Consider the following 18160-nt stretch of genomic DNA (forward strand, 5'->3'; position numbering starts at 1 on the left):
AAGTAGGCTGCTAAAGGTGATAGAATGATTTAAAAAAAAGCATATTATGGATGAAGTACACCAGGATGAATAACCTTTGTGAGTCATGAGTATTTTAGATACTAAGCACATCAATGCATGTTCGTTCTGCAAAGCCTCATCTTTCAATGTAAGCAGCTTTTTTTTTAGATTGGTGCTGTCATTAGATTCCCTTCAGATTCAGTAAATCTATTGTCCATGATTTCAGGTGACAGCTTATGATAGCCCATGACAAGTTTATTTTACAGCAATGACCACAACTGTACAATAATCCCTACTCATGGAAGGATCAATTCAGGGAAGGTGAATTTAAGTCTTATCATGGTTATTTGAAATATTATATTTAAAATATCTGGAATGACAATTCTGAGGGAGCATTAAAGCAGTTCAGTTGTAAAAGCCTGGAACACTCGAGGTCAGGGGTTTCCAACCAGTTAATGGTAGAGGTTCGTGGTATAAAGAAAGGTTGTTTGCAAAGGAAGCCTACCATCTCTACCTGGTCTGACTTGTATATTAACTCCAGTACCACAGCAGTTACCTTCTGAATATTTATTGCCCTCTGAAGTGGCTTAGTAAGCCACATATTTGTCTCAGATTGGTAGAACTAAATAAAACCAAGTTAATTGCTTTGTTAAACAAGAAAGAAGTTCATTTTCACAGGGATGACTAGTAAGTTATAACTAATCCAAAAACAGGTACATCCAGAGCACTGACCTAGAGAATAATAAATAAAATTTAAAAATCTGCTGCAATCAATGACTATGCAATCTAGAACTCTACATGAAGTCCAGGTATGACCTATGGAAGGCTATGTTAAGAGTGTAAAAACAATTCCAATTGCTGTTAGAGATAAATCCAATGCACAGCAGATGTGTCTGGATTTGCAGATCATTACTTCCTAAAACGCAAATGAATGGCAGTGGTTCTTCACTCCCAGATGAGCACAATACTTTTTATGTACGCTTTGAAAGGGAGAATAAAACTACACCTGTGTGAATCCCTGTAGCATCTGGTGACCCTGTGATTTCTGTCTCAGAGGCTGACATCAGAACATCTTTCAAGGGGATGAACCCTCACAAGCCATCAGGCCCCGATAGTGTACCTGGTAGGGCTCTGAAAACCTTTGCCAACCAACTGATGGGAGTGTTCAAGGACATCTTCAATCTCTTACAGCTACAGTCAAAGGTTACCACCTGCCTCAAAAGGGTGACAATTGTACCAGTGCACAAGAAGAGCAGGGTGAATGGCCTCACCCAGTGACACATATCTATTGTGACAGGGTGTATTGAGAGGTTGGTCATGGCTAGGAACAACTCCTCCTTAAGCAAGGACCTGGTCCTGCTGCAATCTACCTATTGCCACAATAGGTTTACAGTGGATGTAATCTCACTGGCTTCCCACTCAGCCTCGGTGTTGTGATGGAAAATAACTGGTTCTTTGAGTCTCAACAGTAGAGGCCTGGACACACACAGTTTTAATAATAAGGAATTTATTTACAAGGGGAAGTCGGGTCAACACAAGCAACTACAATATTCTAACAAAAAAACGTTTAGGGTTAACGCGTGTGGGGAAGGTCAGTTTGGCTGTACAATACACAGAAAGAGGTGTGGGGACAGGGTACAGTTACACATATAAAGAACAAGGGAAAAGCACTACGACAGCTATCCCCCTTGACCTTGGATAGCTGTGGCTCCCTTACCAGGACCAACGATAAACCTTCTGTGGTGAACTACATATACCTGTCTGGACACACCCCCCCCTGCTGACTGTTCCTGTGGCTCCTCCCACTGACCGTGGCTCCTCCCACAGACACCGGTATAAAGGCAATTGGAGACACCGCCCCGGCCTCAGTCTCCAGGATGCAGTGTGGTGGTCAATTGCTGCTTGTTCTTTCTTCCAGCCAATAAAAGCCTATATCTTGCCTCATGTCTCTAAGAGTTATTGATGGTGCATCACCTTCCCAAACATAAATCAATGCACTTACCTTCAGTGAGGTGGTCTGTAAGAGAGACCAAGCCAGGCACATGTCTCACCTTTTATAGCATGGGGCTGGGTGAGATAATCCAATTAAGGTGACCAATAATTTAGGTGTGCATTGATTAGTTGGGAGGGACCAAATGTTGATTGGCATGTGGTGTGTCCTCCGACCAGCCAGGTGGCAGTGCATCTGTCACGTGGCCGGTATCTCTGGATACACTCGGATCACCTGGACAAGACCAATACCTACACCAGGCTGCTGTTTACTGACTACAGCTCAGCATTCAACACCATCATACCCTCAGTTCTAATCAACAAGCTCCAAATCATGGGCCTCTGTACCTCTCTCTGCAACTAGATCCTTAACTTTCTCACCGAGAGACCACAGTCAATGCAGATCAGAAATAATGTCTCCTCCTTGCTGACAGTCAACACTGGCACACCTCAAGGGTGCACACCTTATCCCATCGCTGTTTTCTCTACACCATGACTGTGTGACTAGGCAGAGATCAAACACCATCTATAAGTTTGCAGATGACACAACTATTGTTGGCAAAATTTCAGATAGCGACAAGGAGGAGTACAGGAACAAGATAGATCGGCTGGTGGAGTGGTGTCATAATAACAATCTTGCACCCAATGTCAGTAAGAGCAAGGAATTGATTGTGGACTTAAGGAAGGAGAAGTCGATGGAACACACACCAGTCCTCATCGTGGGATCAGCAATAGAAAGGGTGAGCATTTTCAAGTTCCTGGGTGTCAGCATCTCTTAAGCTCTGTCCTAGTCCCAACATATTGTTACACTTACAAAGAAGGCATGACCACAGCTGGATTTTGAGATTTGCTACATCACCAAAGACTCTAGAAGATTTCTACAGATATACCATAGAGAACATTCTAACTAGTTGCATATCTGTCTGGTATGGAGGGGCTACTGCATAGGATTAAAATAAGCTGCAGAAAATTGCAAACTCTGCCAGCTCCATCACGGGCACCAGCCTCCCCAGCATTGAGGACATCTTCAAAAGGCGATGCCTTACAAAGGCAGCATCCATCATTAAGGACCCCATCAGCCATTACATACCCTTCTCATTGCTTTATCGCAAAGGAGGCACACACTCAATGTTTCAGGAACAACTTCTTCCCCTCCACCATCAGATTTCTGAATGGACAATGAATCCATGAACACTATTTTTCCTCTCTTTTTCACCACTTATTTAATATTTTTATATATTATGTACTTCCACCACAAAACATCAGATTTCACAAAATATGCCGGTGATATTTTGCCAAAAATGGAAAGTCTTGATGGTCTTTATCCTGATGATTCCTTGGATTCTCTTTTCACAGATTGGCCCACTGAGAGTAACTTTTTTCACCAGTTCCCATCAGATTTGATGAGACAAACCCCTGCAGTGGTTACCTTCATTTGAGTATTAAGAACACCCCAGTGTCCATTTCCTACTGTGTATATGTGAACAAAGACACTTTGTTTTCCTTCAATTAAAGGTGTGTGGTAGATATTGCAAATCTGTTTAGAGATCAAGTATTAAGAACTGAAAACCCCAATATTTTAGACTCTGAAGTGCAATAGTAGCTTTTCATTAATTTTGAAGAAGTGGAGGTGTTTTGCTGTTTTAAGGTGGATTTGTAAAATTGGTACATAACACTCTACCAACTCCACTGCTGAAAGCAAATGACCAAGGCGTGAATCATTGCATAGTTAGAGAGTGACCAAGTGAATGAATGTTCCAACGTTGACTTTCCCTGTTTGACGTTCAAGGACCGAGATAGTTAGCAGCTGTTGCTGACATGGCAGTAAGTGTGATATTTAAAGTCAGGAGGCAGGAATTCCGCAGCTGGTGTGACACCATCAGTCTACCCCTAATTCTCAGACTGGAAGGAGTTGGAGCTATGTGGAAATCAGTCTTCTTTCTATGCAACTCTAACAGTGTGCTGGGACTGTGGTGATCCTTTAGCAGCTGGTCACTTCAGATATTGTGTATTGGCAGTTAGTTCAGTGATACTCTTATCAATGAACCACGCCTCTAAGCACTTTCTTAGAAACCCTGAACTACTTTACTCCTACACACTTTAGTTCTAGAATGCATAATTATCAACCTACGATAGCTGTTCGTCATGGGAGCCATTTTAGAACTTTACCTTTTTACATAAAGGTAAAGTATATAATTTATGACAGCTCCTTGGTGGTTTATTATTATTTTATTTCACATCAGTGCATTTATAAACATTTGGAAGGGACATTTAATGCAAAAGTAGTTGCCTGACATAATTCTTTGGGTAATTATCTTTTGCAGTCAGTACTTGCGATATACCAGATATATTTACTAAGCTGCCTAGTATGTCCCGCCCTATTATAAAAATTACCAATGAAATTTTGCTTCAGGAATTCAAACCATCCCACGTAGTTTGAACGGTTTCAATATCTCTTTCTCTATGCCGGCAATAGGAATGTGTTGCAATCCTCCTCTAATCCTGGAATTTCATTCATCACTACTTTTACAAGGTAGACCTTACTAGTCATTTATAAGAAGAGATATTTTTAAAATGTGTGCATTTTAAAGTTATAATAATATTTAAATCATTCCAAGTTGCATGACTATTGCAGAAATTAGAAGAATTTTAATTATTCTGCATCCTCTGAAGATAATTATTTTACTACCTTTCAATTGAGTAATGCAATATGAAGTGCGTGTATGTGTGTGTGTGTGTATGTATGTATGTATGTGTGTATATATATATATATATATATATATATATATATATATATATATATATATATATTCATTCCATGGTACTGCTTTTTAGAATTAAAATAATTAATAATTGTAATTACTCAGTTATGATATAGAGCTAATAGATGGTAACAATCAATTTGTCACTTACTATGTCAATAAAGTATAGACAGATACTTCATTAATCCCAAAGGAAATTACAGTGTCACAGTAACATTACAAGTGCACAGATATACAAATATTACAAGAGAAAGAAGAAAGAATAAATAAGTTACTGCAAATTAGACACCAATAAGCAAACAAATAGAGGGCTGAGCTGCAAGGTTAAATCAGTTTATTGAACTGTCAGAAGGCATAATGAAAATTTCAGTGGCTTGTTAAAGCTGGACGTAGAGTGGAGTTCTCAGCAATCAGAAGTGATCAAGGCTCAGTGCCTGTGGAGATAGGAGAACAGGGCATGGTGTAGGAGAATGCAGTAAGCAGTGAGAGAGGTTGGGGGAGAGTGACAGCAATGAATAGCGTCTGTAATGGACAGATTAGCTTTGAGCAACGGAAATCATCGTCTTCCTCCTAGACTGTATGCTCTGTTTAAAAGTGGTCATCATTTCATTCCGTCTAGGTAGCCTGCAACCTGATGGCATGAACAATGATTTCTCTAACTTCTGTTAATGCCCCTCCTCCCCTTCTTACCCCATCCCTTATTTATTTATTTGTTTGTTTGTTATTTTTTCCTTTTTTCTCTCTCTGTCCCTCTAACAATCACTCCTTGCCTGTTCTCCATCTCCTTTTGGTGCTCCCCTTCCCCATGCTTTCTCCCTAAGCCTCCCGTCCCATGATCCTCTCCCTTCTCCAGCTGTGTATCCCTTTTGCCAATCACCTTTCCAGCTCTCAGCTTCACCCCACCCCCTCCTGTCTTTTCCTATCTCTTCCTCCCCCTTCCACTTTCAAATCTCTTAGTATCTCTTCTTTCAGTTAGTCCTGACGAAGGGTCTCGGCCTGAAATGTCGACTGTACTTCTTCCTATAGATGCTGCCTGGCCTGCTGCGTTCCACCAGCATCTTGTGTGTGTGTTGCTTGAATTTCATCCATCACTTTCTCCTCCATTTAACTTCTCTAAACTTGCGACACACACCAGCGTACTCTCTTCAGTTACCTGATGAGATAACAGTAGCTTTTGGTCCAGCAAATACTGGATCTGATTTGTTTTTTTTCATTGACCACACAGCCATTTGGTAAAGTGTCTTGGCACCAATAAGCAACTTTGATAATGGCAAAAGAAGTCCAATCTGTGTGGTCCTGCTATTGCATTCTGAGCTCAAAGCTGTAAATGGTCAGAGACCCTCCCACACCTCCTGCTCCAAGACACCAGTGTATGGAAGGTGTGGAGAGAATTGTTCTAGTGGTTTGAAACAGCAGAACTCTGTGCTCCACAGGCAGTTCCCAGGGGTGCTGATTGAAAATAAAACATCCCCTCTGCTGGACGACCATGAACGTATGAAAAAGCCCCCTTGGTCTGGTTGAAACCTGTTGGCCTTCTGGCAGTACGTGTACCTGCTTGCCTTGCCGTGACCAGCAGTTGTTATTTCATGCACTTCCAAACCCCTTTGGGTGCATCCAAGAGAAATCTGACCCATGCAGTGGACCTTTTGAGAGAAATCTACTCATGCAAAGGAGTCTTGGAGAGCACCACATTAACAAGTAGAATGGGATATGTGGCTGGTTAGCCCATTGTTCTGTACTGAGCCATTGATTATCTGCAGTGTATATGTCAGTGCATACTGACTTGTATATCTAATCATCGCAGATGTATGGAAAGGGCTGGAGGTGATATGCAGGAACATTCCCACACGAGTTCTTGTGCGGTATGGTTGGAAATGGGAGGATAATGCCTCAGTGCCAAAAAAAATTTGGGAAGAGTCTTGCCTTTATTTTATTTACTTATTTGCTCTAGCTTTCAGTTCTGCTTTAATTCTGTTAACTGAAGGGTTGGAAATGACACCTTCAATGCCTTGTATCTCTTTTGCCAATTTTCTTTAGCCTTATACCCCTTTTGCCAATCAACTGCCCAGCTCTTAGCTTCATGCCTCCCCCTCCTGTCTTCTCCTATCATTTTGGATCTCCCCCCCCTCACTTTCAAATCTGTTACTATCTCTTCTTTCAGTTAGTCCTGACGAAGGGTCTCGGCCCGAAACATCGACAGTGCTTCTCCCTATAGATGCTGCCTGACCTGCTGCGTTCCACCAGCATTTTGTGTGTGTTGCTTGAATTTCCAGCATCTGCAGACTTCCTCGTGTTTGCCTTTCTTCTATTGTGTTCACAAACATTGCAGTGCAAATGAACCATAACTTGCTTTCAGTGGATATTTTAAACAATGTAATCACCAATTATACCTTCAAAGGAAACAAATTAACTGTCCCATCATATACTGCAAAGGTAGGCTATTGTAGGAGAATTTTAATGATTAACTTTTAAATCAAGAAATTAAAATTCATCCTTGATTAGAATATAAAAAGTATTGTCTAAGTTACAGTTTACAGTCTATGTTGCCAACTTTGATTTGTATAGTTGACTACTTGTATCTTCCCTCCTTTTTCCTTAATCTAATTCAATCAACATTATTCCCTTTATAAAGAGGATGCAGCCTGGCTTTGCAGCTTTCAAAATTCACCAATGTTAATTCAACAAAATACATTTCTATTACTAGGACTGTTGCTCCTGTACTCCCAAATAATCTAGGAAAACATTACAGTTCACCTTTGTCTCAGTGTGGCAGTGAAAATTGGATAAAGAAATGAAAGAAATACTCATGTTTCAAGATGCCACTGAGAAGATAGTTGTACACTGGATCATTATTTGCCCAGTGGAGCTCTGAATGGGTGTTGTATAGATTCCTACAAAGATCCAATTTCTCCCAGTGCTATGATTAACTTGTAGGTTTGAGCACTGTGCTTTGTAACTGCCCTCTGAACAGTGAGCAGCAAACTGTAAAAGCTGGGCTGAGCACCTGATAGCTGTTTTGCTGTCAATTGATGATGTTTTCAGTCAAGCTCCTTATAAAGTGACAAGAATGGATTCAGTGAATCATCTCCTGGAATAAGTGCTGAGTCATAATTAATTTAAGAAATTTGACTTCAGTTGGAGGACTTGGCAACACTAAGCAAAGTTTAAACATTATATTTTTGACTAGCAATATCATTTTACTTCAGAGTTCTTTCCTAAATTTCTTTCTGGTAATTCCTCCAGATGAACTTACTGCAGTTGGGAAGAGTAGATGACTTTCCAAGGTGTCACCAAAAGTATTTCACTATAGTGTTGAATGAGTAGTTCTGCATCACAGCCTTTCATTTCTGTCAAAATGAGAATGAAACTTGATTACCTTACACTAATCTGGCAACTTTGACATCAAACTTTTCAGTAGTAGAAACTCAACTTTGAGCCAATAAGCGCAGAAGTAAATGATTATGTTCTAGTCACCTCAGTGTTTCCTATTTTATTTTACAGTACTGAAATTAAAATTGTTGTGCTGTGATTAGTTCTATTCTGAAACAGAACTTGAGTTATTTAATAAAATGCTGCTGCTGCCCTCTTCTTGAAGACATTTTCAGCACTGGAAGTACATCATCTGGCACTGTGTCTAAATGTAGTGGTCAGGTGACAGTCACATGCGGCCAGTACAGCAAAACCAGTGAGCTCACGTGACCAGTGCAGCTGGTGTTTTACAAGCAGTCAGAATACATGTGTGCCATGAGTTTATTTTGATGCACAAATGCAGATGAGCAAGTCACCCTAGCAACTACAATATATTGTTCCGCAGCTGTGAATCAATTAATCTTGATCAAGTCTTGAGCTTCAAACAAATCCTCTGAAAATAAATTTTGAGACTAATTATTTTATAAAACTTTGACAAACATAGCAGTGAGGAGAGCTTCTGTTTACTTGCTTGACTATACTCGACAATTAATAGCTTGTTGTATGTACCAGTTTATCTGTGATATCTCTGTTGAACATTGCTGATTTGATAGCTAGACACTAATTTACAGTATATATGATCATGCAAGACCTCCATCTACTGGACAGAGTGTGTTGTGAAATATCCAGAGACGCTTGCACCATTCTTGGTGCATTATTATCACAACAGCTGAACGTCTCCAGTCAAAAGAAATGTACCATCTTTGGCCAAAGCTACCCAAAGTAGTAGGGATCAAAATGTAGCCCATAACCTGCTGCTAGATTTCTTTTCTCAAGAAACCCTTCTCATGTGTTACAGTGGATTCTTTTTTTCCTTACAGATAGGCCTTATGAGAAAGAGAGGAGAACGACAGCAAAAGCAACACAATGACATCGGCCACAGATTTTGATAATGTAGAGATTCAACAGCAGTATAGCCACGTCAATGCTCGGTGGGAACTCTCTGATGAAGGTGAACTCGATAATGACAACAGCTCGGCGAGATTGTTTGAACGTTCCAGGATCAAAGCTCTTGCGGGTAAGGTGTCTGAACTCCAGTTTCTTTTCTGAGAATTTGTTTGGATATTGCTCATGTTCTCAGCTATTTTGGTTCATGTTCCGTATCTTTTAATTATTTGATGAATATCCTTCATCTACAGGGAGGTAATTTCTTTCAGTAAATGAGTAGTAGTTAATAAGAAAAGAAAATCCCTCCTGAGAGAAAAATAAAAAAGATTTACGTATATTATACTTCAGCATTCATACTTAAAATTGCTTTGAATGATTAGTTTTCTGCATGATTAGTAGTAATTCAAATCCTGCAAGAAGTTTTGCAAGCTCCTGTCATCATTTACAAAAGCAATTTTTGAGTGACATGCAAAAGGTAAGTTTTTTTTATTATGCTTTTGCTCTGCCTGTATATTTGGGACTGAAAGTATCTGGACTATTCACTTCACCCAGATCGGCAAAGTTATGATACCTACCTGTGTCTATTCCTTTAATATCGGCTTTTGATTCTTCTTGGGAGCATGCGTATTGGTGTCATTAAAATAAACTGTGACACAGAACTCCAGTCTGTGAGTTAATTTGCATGCTATTCACCTGCATCAGATATCCCACCTATGTCCAGTCTGACTCTCACCCATCACTTACACATAGACATTTCAGTCAAAAGCAATTGGAAGCAGCTTTCCTAGTGCAGAACAATGACTCTACAGGGGTCTGTAGAGTACAGCAAGCAAAATGTTATTTGAGTATAAGGTCAAGATAAGAACCTCTGGGTGAGAAAACTCAATATATTTGGGAGATCCTGGGATAAGTGAGATTTTTTTGCATGTGTGAACTCATGACTTGTCTTGGTCCCACAACATGTCCCACAGTACCTTCAGAGCCATCGTGAATATTTGTAGCTTTGCAGTTGTTCCAGCATATGTATGTCAAGTAACATGGTGATTACTAATGAAATTAGACATTATTGATCTATAAGGCTGAATTATGCCAGCCTAACCATGTCGCCTTTGACGAAGCAGCTGGACAAATATCATCACAAACCTAACCTCCTGCGCCAATCCATCAGGATTCTGACCCTCGTACCCTGATCCAACCTCTTAAAGTCTTCATGCTCTTCTCAATAATTTTACTAGACTCACCTTGCCTTTTAACCTTCACTTCCTTATCTTGCCCTACAAAAAACATCAAAATCACCCAAACCACCACTCTCCCCTGACCCCAAATCTAACCCCTTGAACTCTTTTGGGCAAATAATGAGCTAGTTGTGAGATGCATTTGTTTTCTAAAGTGGTGTGGGGTTTGCTTCAGGGAGGCCATTCACCACCTTAGGCTGTGTATGTGACAGAACAAAAAAAAACTTTGTTGCCGTACAATCAATCGAAACCACCTTTTTTCAGGTTGCAGGGAATTTGAAAGTTATAAGGCTTCTTGTACGATGCCATGCTGCCCAAAGCAAATGAAAGTGATAAATTTCACTGTTGCTGATCTAGTGTTTATTCTTGCTGTTACACTTAGGAGTAAAGGTCATCACTTCCATCATTTCTCAAATAGATTTACATCACCTGTAGGAAGTTATGTTTGAAGCAGTGTTTTTCATTGACCCCACCAATATTTTTATATATCACCCAGTTAATTATCCTTACCAGCAGAACCCTCTACGACAGGTGCTATAGTACCTGCCATGCACCTGGCCTTGACGCACCAGAAAACAAAGCATACTTCAATAACACTGTCTCTGGATTCCATTTCAACATTCAACACTATTGTCCCACAGACCTTGGTGAACAAACTCCTACTCCTCAGTCTAACTACAGCACTGTGGACTTCCTAACCAGCAGACCTCAGATGGTCAGGGTGCACAACCGCTCCTCCCTCTCCATCATCCTCAGTGCGGGTGCCCTCCCCCCACCCCAGTGCTATGTGATGACCCCATTGCTCACACCTGACTGCGTGGTCAAACACCAGAGCAATCACATCATCAAGTTTGCCGATGGCATGTCAGTGATGAGAAGGCCTGCAGAGAGGAGGTGGAAGAGCTCAAGGCCTGGTACCAGGCAAGCAACCTCTTCCTCAATGTCAACAGGGCAAAGAAGATTGTTCTTGATTTCAGGAACACTCACACGAGTTGCATGCCTCTTTACATCAGTGGCAGGTTCAAACTTCTAGGGGTGCACACCTTGTACAACCTCTCCTGGTCCCAGGACACATCCCATACAATCAAGAAAGCTCACCAACACCTCTGTTTTCTGAGGATGCTGAAGAGAGCCAGACTTTGCACATTAATACTCCCCACCACCTACACATGCACAGTAGAAAGCATTCCGACAAGCTGCATCACTGCACGGTATGGAAGCTGCACTGCGACAGAAGAAAGGCTCTGCAACAGGTAGTCAACACTGCCAATGCATCACTGGCACCAGCCTACCCAGCATCAAGGTACCAGAGAAGAGCCGGTAACATCATGAAGGATCCCACACACCCTGCTCATGGACTGTTTGTTCCACTCCCATCAGGGAGGATGCTATCTAGCATCCACACCAAGACCACCAGACTCATAAACAGTTGCTTTCCCTAAGGAGTAAGGCTGATCAGCACTTTCACCCACCAGCACTAATTTATCATTTCCTGTTGGAGTCACCTTACGTGTAGAAGCTCCTGTGCTTAGCATTACTTAATGTACATACAATCAATCTATCATGAGCTATCTTATATATTTATATTTTTTGTGTTTTTAAAATTATTGTGTTCTTTATCTTATTGTAGTTTTTATTGTGCTGCATTGGATCCAGAGTAACAATTATTTTGTTTGCCTACTTGCATACTGGAAAGGTTAAACAATATTGGATCTTCAATATGTTCTCATGTATTACATTTCAAACTGGTTAGCTGAACAGTCTGAACCTTGAAGTTTCCCAGTTCAGTTTTATATAATGTGTTGTGTCCAATTTTCACTTGATGAAAGATTTAACCCTGCAAACAGTCAGGTGTTCAGTGAGGAAATAAAACATCACTGGTGTGTGTTCTTGCAACACTTTCATTGGCACTTTAACACTGACCTGCTAAGCTTATCCTACCTGGCCTGGTTCTCCCCATGTATCAGCCCACGTGACCTCCACCACTAAACAATTTCCACAGGTTTATCTCTGGGCATTGGAAATTCATTCAAGTGACCTTCAGACTGTTTAATCTCTGTTCTGGTTCAGTTTGATTATTTTAATTACTGTTGATTCAATATTGTTGAACCAGAAGGCATTAAAAAAATCAAACTGAAACTCATCTCCTGCTGCTTTTTAATTCAGTAAAAACCAATAAATACTTCCCCCTTCAAATAAATACTGTTTCCTTGAATCAAAAATTAATTTTCTATCATTAAAATATGTTCATATTCAGAGATCCCACTTATGGCTATACCTTTGTTTCTGAAGCAGTAATTTACACTTGATGTTAAGTAGACCATTTTCTACAGATGATATTACATCTTATTCTTGAATAGAGAGGTGAATTAGGACTTACGTTAAACAAATAATCTTAGCCAAATAAATGGGATGAAAGCCTTTTGCTTCAATGAGCACAGTATAAATAAATTAATACAATCTTCAGTCAGTTTTTATCAGAAATGGGACAGCAATAAAAATTATCCCCAATTTAATGGGTGTTTTTTCTGGGAGAGATTGAGTGAAAACGTGGATGGAGAAAAGAGGAAAAAAACTACAAAGTACAATGAAAGTTCCTTTTCTGATTTTATATTTCAGACATGGTACAGTAGTAGATTAAAGGATTCCTTGAATGGGAAGAATTCCTTTTGCTTGCACTAACCTCATATCGAACAGAAACGTGTAACAACAAATAAGATTAATTAAGTCTGAGGCATTTGCTGCCTAACTTGACATTGTTAATGGGGGATTAATAACATAGACTAAATGTCTAATGAAATGAAATGACCAAATGTAATCCATTTGAAAGGAGACGATGCTACAGAAATAAATGGGAAACTACTGTTATTGTGAATGCAATCATGTTACTTTCTAGTGCTTCAATATCTTACATGCTACTTGTGGACATTTGTAGTTTTAATGCTGGCTGCCCAATTGCTTAGGTTCTGGGTAATGAATACTCAATGCACTGCATTTAAAGTCGTAGACCTTAAAATTAGAATATAGAGCAAATGGAATCCATTGTTCATTATTGATAAGAACTCTGAAGTTATTGAATGATTTTGAAACTATGGGATGGTGAGATGGCCATTTTATAGTGAATGGATATTCGTAATTTCTTTTGTAATGAATGCAAGCCTTTTTCTGCAGCCATAAGCTTGCATGATTTATTGAAAGTGTACTAACAGAAAGGAGAATCCAAAGCTTGATAATTATCCAAAGGGGGTTTGGATTTCCAGTATTTGGATGTCCAGAAACAGATCATGTGGAAACTATGATTTGCATATATAGAAAGGTTGAAAGTTTCAGTATACAAAATTAATCAGAGTGGCATTCTTTTGGTTATGGATTGATTTAACTGAGTTTTTTTTTATTTTGGGAAGTAAAGGAGACAATTCTTCAGTAAGATTTGTTGTATTTGGAGAGATCCAGAATAGTAGCTGTTACTTGCTCTAGAAATGAAAAGTACTGATCTTGGTCAGAGAGGTATTTTGCAGGAATGATAAGGTTGCATTCGCACCGGTTCTCCAAGTCTAAAATATCAATGAACAGTTAAGATAAAACAAAAAAGACACCTAGGCAACCCAAAGGAAGATCAATAGTGAAAGGTTTCCAAAAGAATATATATAATGTTATAATCAACACGTAACAGGAAAATCATCAATTTAGGCTCAGTATGAGTACAATTAGAGTGAAGATCTTTCAATACTGTTCATAAGAAATCCCTTGTTAATTTGAGAACTTAGGCCCATGAAAGGTATGTTGCTATATAAACTGAAGATAGTGTCACTAAGGCTCATCTTAATGGTTTTACATGAAGATTCACTCACCAAGCACATACACCTGACACATTCAGGCACATTGACCACATTTCTCATTCGTAACTGGAAAGAAAATGATGGACAGCTTGACCATAACTTATTGACGTGTGTGACCAGTGGCAAAGCTCCCTCCTGGGAGCAAATATTGCAAAAAATTGTTGTGTAGTGTGGCTCCGGAACCCCAACAAATGAACTCAGGCCATTAATACATATTGATTTTAGTTGATGTCATATTACCACGATGCTGAGATGTTATACTGTTCGATGCATCTTGTTTTGGCTACAGCAACAGTAACTTTAACTGTTTCTGTTCTCATGCTGGGAATCCAAATCGCTCAGTTTGTGTGTTGAATGAGCAGTGATGCAAAACTACTGCTAATGTTACAACAGCAGGAGCTAACTTTGTCACCAATGTTGTACTTTACACAGAATGTTGGTAGAATAATGTCATTTTAAATTGTATTATCCAAGTTTCAGTAAAACCTAGTATAAGGAAAAAGCACATATCATATTTAAATATAAAAACACCTAGTTCTGTGGGAGTGAACAGGAGAACTAATCAGAGCCATTCATTTTATGTTATGTTAACTTTGCGGCAGTGATTTTGCTACAAAGTGATTTCATCTATTGAATCATATCGCAAAGGCACGGAGTCTTCAGCCAATCATCAAGTATTCATCTATTCCTGGTCTTCAACACAGCATAGCTTTAGCACTGGCAATTCAAGAGCTTGTTGTGTGAGCCCCTGCCTCCACCACCCTCTCAGGCAATAGATTCAAAACTCCAACCATTCTCTAGGTTCATCTCCCCTCTGAACCTCCATACTTTAAACTTATACATTACAGATACAGCACATCTGCTATAGGGAACAGCTGACTGCTGTCCATCCGATCTATGACCGTCAACATTTGTGTATCTCTCTTAAGCCCACTCTCGGCCTTCCCAACTCCAAGGAAAACAAACAGAGTCTACTAATCTCCAGAAGCCTCACTTTATAAATGAGGCACTCAAATTTCAGGTAAAATCCTGGTGAATTTCCTCTGCATCTCCTCCAGCTCAATCATGTCCTTTCTTTATGAGACATCCAAAACTGCATCCAGTATTTCATTTCTGATCGCAAATGTTTTACAAAGCAATAGCACAATTACCTTGCTCTTATACACCCAGTGGCCACTTTATTAGGTACAGGAGTGGAACCCCATATAGTCTTCTGTTGCTGTAGTCCATCCACTTCAGGGTTCGACATGTGCATTCAGAAATACTCTTCAAGATCCAGGCCCTTGCTTAGGCATGAGTTAATTATAGCCATGACCATCCTCTCAAAGTACTTGATCATAGAAGTGATAAGAAGAGAAGAGGAAGGCTTCAAAAATATGTTCATGCTTGATGGCAGAGGCCAGTATATAGGCTTTAAAGACAAGTTAGAACCTTTCACATCCATGTTAGGTCAGATGTTTGTGTGGATCATTTATCTTACCTTCTTTCTGAAGTCCCAAACTTTACAGAAAGCAGTATTTAACCAAAGTAGTTCCACATCAAGAAACTGCTGACAACACTGGATTGAGCAAAACCTAGTGGAGAAGGCAAAGTTCTGGCTGAGGTATGGAAGTCTTACTGTCCGGAACTAGTTATGCCTTTAACACTCATCAAGGTTGTGTTATGGAATGGGACAATTTGCTCATGGATGCCCTGGTCACAAATCCTATCTACCCTTTACAATGGATCACATCATTGCCTTTGGTTGACTTTGTCCTTCAGAGTTCGGCCAGCTTGAGAGTGATGGATATTGATAGCTCTTTCCCGGAGTACATTCTATGCCTTGGCAACTTACAATTGGTATCAAACTGGGGGAGTGATGATTCAGCAGCTGAAAGAGAGCAGTAGAATGTAATCAGCAGGAGGTTTCTTCGTAAGCATTTGACCCAACACTATGTGGCTTCAAGGTGACTGGAATCAATATCAAAGGTTGATTTATTATCAAGATGCACAACTCTGAAATATTGAGGATTTCTAGAACTTCTGCTCCTCAAATTGGCATCATGCCTAGTGGGTCTGCCCTCATAAGAGAATAAGGTGTATTTGCAAAATTAGCTGTATTGGTGATTATGTTTGGCTGTTGCTTGATTAAGCTAGAGGATAACACTTCCGGTTCTGGCATTAATTCCCAGATATATATACATTAGAAAGACTTTGAAGTTTTTACTGGACTGTACCCTTGTTTTTTGTATTTTCAAGGTTAATATTGGGTAATCCATCTGTTCTAATCCTTATATTGACTGATGGAGGCAGAAATCAAATGATCTCCTCTATTTTTCACTGTGTACAAAACTTAAAGATGTTTAGACAATGGATATCGATTGATGACTCATCCCTGTTGGAAAGTCAACATATTCCATTGTCATGCTCTCACTAGCCTCTGAAAGCAATTTTGCAGTCAGAGCCCAATGCCCTACCGCTACTGGAAGCTGTCACTCACTGCCGACTGCAGATGAATTTCTCTGCAACAGACGAGTCTTGCTCAAGTGGGTCAAGAGTCAAGTATGCCATTTCTAAAGGCAATTAAGAGCCAACCTCTTTTCTGTGCATCTGGTGTCACAAAGACCATAATGAATAAGGAAGGTAGATTTCCTTTGCTCAAGGACACTTCACTAAAATAAATCACTTATCCATGTAAAAACTGGCAGCAGTAAAAGAGCTGTGTCCAAGAACTAAGTAATAGAGTGGCTTTTAATAATGCCATTCCATCATCATGGCCTGGATATGATTTTTTTCAGTGATCTAGGTGGCATTTACCTTTGCATCAATTGTCGGGGCATTAAATGCTATGAATTCTGAGTAGCAAATAAGTTCAAAATTGGCATGAGTCTGTGACAAAATATTGCCAATTATTTGATATTAATTCTGAGATGTTCTTTCAAGGGGGAAATAGAAATTGATGTGGCCGCCTTTGAATATAGATTTGACCTCCATGGCCTGGTATTTTTAAAGCAGTTGTTGATTATTTGTGAACTCTTAAGATAGAACAGAGAACATAGAAATTTACAGCACATTACAGGCCCTTCGGCCCACAATGTTGTGCCGACCATGTAACCTACTCTAGAAACGGACTAGAATTTCCCTAGCACATAGCCCTCTATTTTCCTAAGCTCCTTGTACCTATCTAAGAGTCTCTACAAAGACCCGATTGTATCCACTTTCACCAGCTTCGCTGGCAGTGCATTCCACACGCCCACCACTCTCCGTGTGAAAAACTTACCCCTGAACTACATGGGTGTTGCATTAGCCTGTGTGTGATAATTTTGGTTGTATGCACTGGGTTTGAAGTGTGTGTATTGGTGGGGTGGGGAATAGGTAGAGGATTGGGACTGTTGTTTTGAATGGGCAAAGGATAAAGAGGGTTGGGAGGGATAGAGAGTCCAATGAAAGACTCAAGGCCGCTGGAGGTTAATGAGTGGCTAGGCACATTGGAAAAGTGGGGAGCTTGTAGGTGATTTGATGGTCAAGTTGATGGAAGGTCAGTGGACTGGGAAATTAGAGTATCAGAGGGTTAAGTAGGAAGACATATTTGGCCTTGTACTCTGAATGTGTGGCCTATCTCCTGCTTTCCAGACTTTAAAAAGCATACAGGGTCATCAAAGCTCAAGTTTTATTGATTCCTAGAACTCAGAGCTTTTTCTTGAGGATGACTACTTCTGTTGTGGGCAGCCTTGGGAGAGACGAAGGCTACATGAGTAAACTCAGACGGCAAATCCGGAGCAGAGTCTCTAAGGCAGCTGGACATCATCGAACATCCTTCCAGCAGCTCCTGTAGCCAAGCTCGTGCCAAACTTATTGCTTCATAAGCTTTCCTTTGGACTACACTGGTGAGGCCGAGAGAGGGATCTTGATGACAGGGCATCTCAGGGTCTCCATACCATCCAGTCAGGCTTGTGATGAAGATGACTATCACCCATGGTCCTTTGAGACAGATGGATGC

General features: G+C 40.1%; 1 protein-coding gene across 3 annotated transcripts in view; it reads left to right on the plus strand.

The window, feature by feature from the left end:
- Positions 1–18160, plus strand: part of LOC140725142 (spectrin beta chain, non-erythrocytic 1-like) — a 332123-nt gene that overhangs the window by 108865 nt on the left and 205098 nt on the right. For 2 of the 3 annotated variants that reach the window (XM_073040207.1, XM_073040210.1), the window contains exon 2: positions 9041–9237. In XM_073040207.1, coding sequence (XP_072896308.1) covers positions 9087–9237 — 151 coding nt within the window. In that variant the 5' untranslated portion in view covers positions 9041–9086. Of the gene's footprint in view, positions 1–4419; positions 4523–9040; positions 9238–18160 lie in introns of those variants that run through there. The other variant, XM_073040208.1, reaches the window with a different exon arrangement.

The sequence above is a fragment of the Hemitrygon akajei genome, chromosome 3, assembly GCF_048418815.1.
Source record: "Hemitrygon akajei chromosome 3, sHemAka1.3, whole genome shotgun sequence".
In the NCBI taxonomy this organism is placed as follows: domain Eukaryota; kingdom Metazoa; phylum Chordata; class Chondrichthyes; order Myliobatiformes; family Dasyatidae; genus Hemitrygon; species Hemitrygon akajei.